Raw genomic sequence first — 8380 nt, 5'->3', positions numbered from 1 at the left:
CAGATAAAGCCATCAGTGTTAAGCAGAACTGATTCATGAAGTAAATTCCCACCTTTAAGTGTTTAATAAGGAGGGAAACGTTCAGTTTCACCTCCCAGGCCAGTGCTTTGCAACTTTTTAGGCTCATGGCTCCATCGGATCTGATAGATTTACTGATACACTATGAACCCAGTTAATCCACAAACGGTGACATATACAAGGACCTGATGAGAAATATGGAAGTCTAAAGAAATTATTCATGATTATAACCTTTGATGCTAGTTTTTGTTAAATTTTTAATTTTAGTTCATCCAGGCGCAGTCTGGTATGCAACCACAGTGTTTAAGAGAGTCCTGTTACCAGGAGGTTGCAGGATGCCCTGGTGGGAAATGACTTTGTCTCACAACAGGAAGGTCATAAGGTTTAATTCATACAGCAGCTATTGTACTTAAAAATCCACTGAAATGAAACAATGAACTGACATCTGATGCAAAATATCTTCACTTAGTGAAGTATAAAAACACAATATATCAAACAGAGGGAGAGAGAGAAACATTTTCACACTTAAACTGTGTGATATTAAGTGCTTTAAGTTCCTCTGTGGTGGCTTTACTCAGACCTTGAGAGCCTATCTATCTTGAGCGGCTAGGAAGATTCTCCCTCCACTGAATATTACTGAGTTAATTAATTTTTTATATCTGCTTTGATTCCTTTAATTGCTCCAGTACAGTGTGATTCTTTAGTTTTAACCTCCAACATTTGCCTCAATTCATGTTATTACCTTTAGTTCTGTGTTTCAATCTCAACTCGACTTGATTAAATGAGAGATTCTCTGGGAGTCAGATCACAAGTGGGGCCAATGTGCTCGCCAGGTTTTTGAGTCTGTTGTCAGACTTTCATCATATCATCTTTACTGCCCGAGACAAAGACGACTCACTAAAACACGCAAAATCTGGCTGCAGTTTTCCAGTTTTAGCAGTTCATATTTTACTTGCCATCATGAGCCAGTGAGACAAAGATAACGTTCATGTTGTGTTGCCGTTTCAAAGCCAAGCTCTGGTCCTTTCCACATGTCTGTTTTGGCCACTGAGCAGAAGCATGAGGGAAATGTGTAGGTGGTTAGATCAGCCGGTGAAGTGTAAATACCACTCAATCTGTTCTTATTAGAGGAGTAAAAACATACGAATCACTTCGCCTCTATTAAAAATGCCCCAGGGTACTGGGTAAGTGTGTGTGTGTGTGCATGTGTGTGTGTGTGTGCAGCTGGTCGTATATGTGGTTGTGTGAGAGAGAGGGGGGGGGGGTAGTGACAGAATGATGTTTTGGCATTTGTGTCTGCAGAGGGGATCTGAAATGCCACCACCATCAACGCTGCTTAATTCTCAGATACACACTCTTAATCTAAACAGACAATCCGTTCCGACAGCCACTGTTATGATTCAAATCAACTTGGAGTGACGGGTGTGTGTGTATGTGTGTGTGTGTGCTCTTGTGAGTGAGAGAGTATGTCATTGTGTTTTGGTATGTGATTAGGTGTTTCTGTGTGTGTGTGCGCTCATCTGTGTGTGTCTGACCAAGATATCACACATCCATTCCACATTCCCCTATGATAATGTGGATTGATTATGGATATGATAATGAGAGGCCGGCGCGGCGTCGCGACCTTCACAAGGTCTAATTGAAACAAGCGTTGGTCCTCCGAAGCACTTATCAAGTCACACAGCACATCATTAATCACGGAGAATACAAGCTGTCATTGTAACACACATGCACACACACACACACACACACACGCACATGCTCACACACATTCTCTGTTTTTCAGTTTTTCAAACATAACACACACACACATTCTCCTGTCCCCCTTCTCTCTCTCTCTCTCTCTCTCTCTCTCTCTCTCTCTCTCTCTCACACACACACACACACACACACACACACACACACACACACACACACACAATGCAAGCTGTCACTACAATATGCCTGGTATTGTCTTCTTTAAAAGAGAGTGGACAGCTAGTCCACCCTCCATCTCTATTTTCTACAAGAAAAGTTGAGAAAGAAACAGGCTATTGGAGTTAAACCTAAAAAAAAAAAGAGGGAAAAAAAAAACAAAACAAGAGAGGGAATGTTAAAACAATTCAACAAATACGAACAGCTGTTCACTTCACCTAAACTCGCCTGAAATTGAATTAGCTCAAGTTGTTTTACTACCTGCTTTTATTAGATGACAATTTAACAACCAAATGTGATTCCAATGTCTGATTAAGGCAACATATGGTGCCTACCTGTTAAACACAACGTGTTCAATACCAGCGAAACGCCTCAGTGAGCCACTCGAATAAACTAATAAGCCCAATATCATATTAGTCATTACATAGTCCAACACACAAAATTCCAATCTGATAAAAAGGTGGTTTCATTATCATCGTAGGGAAAACACAAGGGAGTTTGCACGCGCTGTGTCAATGCCATCGCCAACTTTGTTAATTGTTATTCAATTAACTGCTTTTGTTAATGAAACCAATTAATACTTTAAAACAAGCAGGCAGATATATGATTATTATGCATCTATGCAGAAGACAGCTAATTACAACTGTAAATCAATCAATTCTACATTAATCAGCTTGGAAAATGTCCAAAAACAACAAAGTCACTAAAAGACTTTGGAAGTTTTTTTTTTTTTTTTTTTTTTTTTTTTACATATTTTGATTGCCATGCCATTATCCTGTCTAATGATTGTTAACGATCCTTTAAAGAGTTTATGATCCAATTTCCTTTGCTACGAATTTAATTGGGACCTAAATAGTAATACTAAATTAGACGGTGTAAAAGTGTGGCTTGTATTTAATCAAGGGTGGTATATTGGAGTAAGCTCTAACAAGGTCACAGAACTGCTCTTGGGGCGAATACAGTCAGTGGAGCTTGCTGAAAGGATGAGGGCCATACAGGCTTGATCAGTTACAGAAATATTAATAGATCAATCATTTCAGTGCCAGAATATAAGTATGATCTCTTGTTGTGCAGGGCATTCAGAGTCTGCTGCAATCTACCTATATGTTATTTATTGTGTCATGCACATACAAGTGTCCAGCCCACATGGACTTATTAGACACCAAAGATACTGTTGCAGTGCTGAAACATTGACGAAGAAAATAACTTTTTAAATAACATTACAGTGTAAACAAACAACTTTATCTCAAGCACCACAAAAAACTATCCACCATAATCATCCAACCAGAAGAACTAATCAGTTCAGGACATCTTACTAAAAAGTGTAGCCCTTAAATAATCATATAATGAGCAAAAACACATGAAATATTTCATCTTCAGTCTCATCTAAATCCTTCAACAAACAAAGCCCTTCCTTTGTATGTAGAAAACATTAAACTAACCTGTTTCTATGGTTTCTATGGTTTATAACTGGTTAAACTCTACTTCACATAAGGCTCAGCAAACACTGCGTTTGTTCTTCATGAGACAATGTGTCCGTAATTCAGGTTTGAACATCAACAGCTCATCTTTCCTTATACATAAGGAACTTCTAATCAGTCTAATTATTTCTGTAATATCCATTTCACACACCGGACTGCAACACATGGGTCTTTCACTTTTAAATGAGAATGCCCTCATTTATCAGAAAAATAATCCTCGGCCTGGATAATTATCAGACATACAAACATAAACACCTTTAGAAGTTTTGATGTGAGGACCTGCTTGCCTCTTAAGTTTATACAGTCATGTGACCTGACCAGTGCCCTAGTTGAACACCTCTTAGATGTTTATGCATATATGGACGCTAATCTCTCAGTCAGGACTATGGGATTTGGGAATATTTTGTTTAACAGAGATCAAAGTAGCCGGCTAGGATCAGGAGAAACCCTTCAAACACATCAAAAAGAGAGCAATGCATCCCGAATCCCACGCCCACAGTAGCCAATCAAGCCATGCATAACTCTTTTCCTTTGTAAAAGAAAAGGATTCTCAATGTGGGTCTCTCTCCATCCACATCTCAACTCACCCCCCACGGAGGCCAGGGGTTGTTTGGGGCTTATGGGCTATCAAGGAGAGCCACCGCACCGTATCTGTATGCCTCTCATACTCGGTGAACATGATGCTGGTATTGAGGAACAGAGAAATACTGTGTTAAGAGATCAAAGCAGCAGAACAGAGATTTAGACCCACAGCCTGTCAGTCAAGATGGCGAGACAAAGCAGAAGAAGACAGAAATGCTTACACCAACACCCTGCTGCTCGCTCACTGGTTTTCTCTGTGGTGTGCCTGTGAGGGGTGAGGCGTTACTGTCAGTTGGCTTAGGGGGCTACTCATTTGTAGACATCTACAGAGCAGCACAAACACCTTAACTCACACACATGGAGACCCCCCCCCCTCCCATACACACACACACAATGAAGAACTACTAATACAAGCCCTTGCGGATGAGAGGTCGCTTCAAGCCTTTATATTGGCCTGTGGTGGAATGTTCTGTGGTCTCAGCATTTTCCCTCGTCTAGAAGATGAATAGAGCTATTTTACAGACGGTGGAGAAAGAAAACAATGCTCCGTGTGGTTAGATACGTGATGTAGGGGCTTCATTTCTGGTTGATCAAAGATGGGGTTTTTTTTTGTCAAGTATGCAATATATCTAAAATACTTTTTCTGTGGATAGAGCACAGATATAAAGGGGCCAAGATTCCAGTTCAACAGGACATCCTGCAGTAAAGAATGACCCTTGTTCATGTCTTCTCTTTTGTACAGCTTATTGGCTTTGCATGTGTTCACCCCTGCATGGTCTGTTTTTGTATTGTGTTGTGCAATGTTTTACCAGTGTCTTTGTCCCTTTCACCTAGTGTAACAGGAAAGAAAATTTCCTCTCTAAAATCTAGTGTCTAAATCTATCTCATCTTCTAAAAGGGGATAAAGGCAACGCACACACACACACACACAAAAAGAGTAGTGTGATTTGCTGTGGTAAATGAAAAGGGGAAAATGTGACTTTAAAAAAAAATGTACCTGATAAAATTATTTAATTGCTCTTAAAAATATGTATCAAGAAAACTTGTGAGATACTTGCACAGTTAGAACCAAACATCAAATAAATACCTATACTTGAGATTGGAATAAGAATGACACAACACCACCTGGTGGCTGTTGACTGTAACACTTTTATTTAGACATTATTAATCATTGATGGTTACATGGACAAAGGTAATGGCAAAAGTTGAAAAATGTATTATGCTTACACAAAATTAAAAACTAATTCTACATTTCAGAACGTCATAAAAAAAGATTTACTGAATGAAAAGTGCAATACAAGTTGACTCAGATATGCAATGTATGCTCTTAAATTAAGGCAGGATGTCAGTGCTAATACCACTCAAATGACAAATGGCAGCTGGAACTACTTGGAGCAAGCTTAAATTAGAGGCAGAACGGCTGAGCGTGCTCTCCTGTTGGGAGCGTTTCAGAGGAGGACTGAGGTCGACACCTGTATACAAAAACTCGGTCAAACATCAGCCAAAGCACAGGACAGGAGCACATTAGTCACAGAGGAGGCTGAGGACAGATCGTCAACACGCGACAGATCTGATTGGCTGAAGATCCAATTGTACAGATCCGGGAGTGAGGTATGACCCCATTAAAAACGTCCCAAACTGAGGTGACCAGTCTTCATCTTCAGTTTGTGCAGTTCTCAGGAGCCTGAAACAAAATATAAATATACAGCAGTGATTAATATTATATCACTATACAGGCTTCAGTCTTATGACTGAATTACACAACTGTCTGGGAGTCTGATGTGTGTGGAAAACACAAAGGCTAATGAATATTAGGAATTCACATTGTGCGTGCATTTTTTAAAAGTGTTATCAGTTGTCCTTAATCGTAATAAAAATTAATTTATGATTCAGTCACTCTGAAGTGGAAAAACCCATATCAGTAAACAAGCCTCAAGAAAAGAATATAGAGCATATAATATAATATAGAACATAATTTCTCAGTTTTGTTTAGCACACATTTATTGCAAACACCTGACAGGAGGTGACATGTTGGAAGTCATATTTAACACCAGAACAAAACTTTGACAATATTATGCCATGTTAGGAGGAGGTGATATACGGACAGACTGTTATCATATCGGGCAGCCTATATCGCGGTATAACATGTTTTCTGGAAAATCAAGAAACTGTTGGTGGATAAAAGAGCCGGATGGGATTGTGTATTTTGGGATAATCACATAATTACTTTGCAAATCAAGATACTTCAACACATTTGTTCAAAAATCTATCACTGCTGTCCAACAGTTATTCCCACTGATTTCCAATATTGTCTATAATAGCATAACACTCAAGGGACAGATACCTGAGCATAAACAGCATTTAAGGCAGCTTACATATTTTTCATTGTTTAATGGTATATATTGTAATCTCCTCCAACCCTATAACATGTCGTTGTAAACATTCACATTTAGCAAACCCTTTTAACTGCTTTAATTTTTTATCACAAAAACATGTAGGTCAGCAGCTGTGGGCATCTGAACTTATCACAATAATCACGTTTCCTGAAATCCTCCTATTAGTACTAAACTATAGTTAAATTACTTCACACCATGATTGCCTTGGGTTTTACTCACTGAACTGAGCTGTATGTTGCAGCCTTGTTGAAGAAAAAACATCAAAAACAGTTTAAACTCAAAAGCAGGTTGATCAAAGTTTAAGACAGTTGACTAGAAATCACTTAAAATGCAGCTCAGTGTCTCTACAAAAACATTCATATTTTGGAAATTCACGATTTTTTTCCTGATAAAATTAATCGATTGATTCCTTGAGTGCAAGAACTTTGTATTAAGTTTTATCTGCTGGCTGTTAACAGTTAAATTGATTTTTAAAAAGCAGAGAAATTTGTTAACACGCACAGGACATCAGTTATAAAGGGCTTTTACAGGCCACATGTGTCTAAACAAACTCAAACTACTAATGGAGACAGGACAGCTGCTCTGCGCTCACGGTTTCCTCTGAAAACAACGATAATCATGGTAATGGAAATGGTTGCTGGTATTCATAATATCAGCAGTTTTACCATTGTTTGTCATAAAAATGGTATACCGGTGTTGTGTTGAAGTCTGTTCCCCTGTCAATATAAGTTTCACCTTACTTTAACCCCAGGAGGGGAACATTAATTGAGGGGGGAACAGACTTTTACACAACACCGGTATAGATACCGTCAATTGTTTTACCGCGATATATTGTAAAAACAGTGTACTGGCACATCTCTACACTGCAGTAGTTTTTAGTGGTGGTGTAGGAAATTGTATTGATATCACTTCAACATCTGAATTAATTGATGAAACAATTTGTTGATCGATGAATTACCTGATCAACACACAATTAAATTGATGGCAATTTCAATCATTTATTAATGGTAATTTATCTAGAAAAATACATAAGCCTAGATGATTTCAGCCTCTAAAATTTGAAGGATCTTCAAATTTTCACACTTTCATATCAATGAAAATTGAAGATTCCAGGTTTTGAGACTGTTGATTAGACAGTGAAAGAAATTTTAAGACATCACTTTGAGGTCTGGTAATTTCTCATGGGCGATTTCTTAACAATAATTAACTGAATGGTCAGCAGTTTATAAAATGGATAAACGGGGGTGGGACTTGCCCACCATCAAAATTGATTATTTACAATACCGTAAAAAAGTGAGTTATTCAGGAGTTTGTTTTTGTACCTTTAGGGACTCGGAGGCTTTACGCAGCTCCTTGATAACTGCTGACAGGGCTTCTGGGTTGATGCCCTGCTCACACAGTCTCACACAGATGGACAGAGACTCCATGTCCAAACCTGTGTTCAGCAGTCTGGAGATCTCCAGCAGCACTATTGAAGGAAGAAGGAGAAGAGTTAGTTAGATATTAATGTTCCACTAATCTGACAGCTAGACAAAACTTGACTTGACTTCAATACAATCAATTATTGAAACGATTACAAACAAGCAAACCGATATGTTCGCGTTAAACAAAACGAATTTGAAATTATTTCTCAAATACGCATTGGATATATTCTTTAATTATATAATTACCGTCCATCGTCTCCCGGACTGCGTTTAGGTTTGCGTTTGATGCACTTGCCATGGTGCTGAATGGATGTAGCTTAGTTAGCTTAGTTAGCCAACGTTTGCTAGCAAGTGGCTAACAAACAAGATCCGATACGAGATTAATAACTTATTGCAACTCTTCAGTCGGAGTTTAAACGTTTCGTATTCATTATTAGCTGAATTAAGAGACAGTATTGGCGGCTAGCTACCTAGCTTGCCGGGATCACTACGACAACCAGACTGGCAGAGGAAGTGACGACACGACTTCCTTCATTGGTTACTAAGAGCTTCCTGCAGCGTTTCT

General features: G+C 38.7%; 1 protein-coding gene across 1 annotated transcript; it reads right to left on the bottom strand.

Moving 5' to 3' along the window:
• Nucleotides 1-5124: 5124 nt before the first annotated feature.
• mzt1 (mitotic spindle organizing protein 1) lies at nucleotides 5125-8358 on the bottom strand. The gene is made up of 3 exons (XM_044373526.1): nucleotides 8062-8358; nucleotides 7714-7859; nucleotides 5125-5679 (listed from the first exon to the last, which is right to left on the bottom strand). Exons 1-3 carry the CDS (start codon nucleotides 8111-8113, stop codon nucleotides 5656-5658), a joined length of 222 nt encoding a protein of 73 aa, XP_044229461.1. The 5' UTR covers nucleotides 8114-8358; the 3' UTR covers nucleotides 5125-5655.
• Nucleotides 8359-8380: the final 22 nt, after the last annotated feature.

This window comes from Thunnus albacares, chromosome 14 (genome assembly GCF_914725855.1).
Source record: "Thunnus albacares chromosome 14, fThuAlb1.1, whole genome shotgun sequence".
Lineage (NCBI taxonomy): Eukaryota > Metazoa > Chordata > Actinopteri > Scombriformes > Scombridae > Thunnus > Thunnus albacares.
The sequence above is the reverse complement of the archived record's forward strand: the minus strand, read 5'-3'. Positions and strand labels throughout refer to the sequence as shown.

What these genes read in the sequence shown, in the direction of transcription:
- mzt1 (XM_044373526.1), bottom strand. Translation starts at nt 8,113, where the DNA reads ATGGCAAGTGCATCAAACGCAAACCTAAACGCAGTCCGGGAGACGATG. An exon ending in AGTCCGGGAGACGATGGACG is followed by an intron (nt 7,860 to 8,061) that starts GTAATTATATAA and finishes TTCCTTCAATAG; the next exon opens with TGCTGCTGGAGATCTCCAGA. An exon ending in AAGCCTCCGAGTCCCTAAAG is followed by an intron (nt 5,680 to 7,713) that starts GTACAAAAACAA and finishes ATTTTGTTTCAG; the next exon opens with GCTCCTGAGAACTGCACAAA.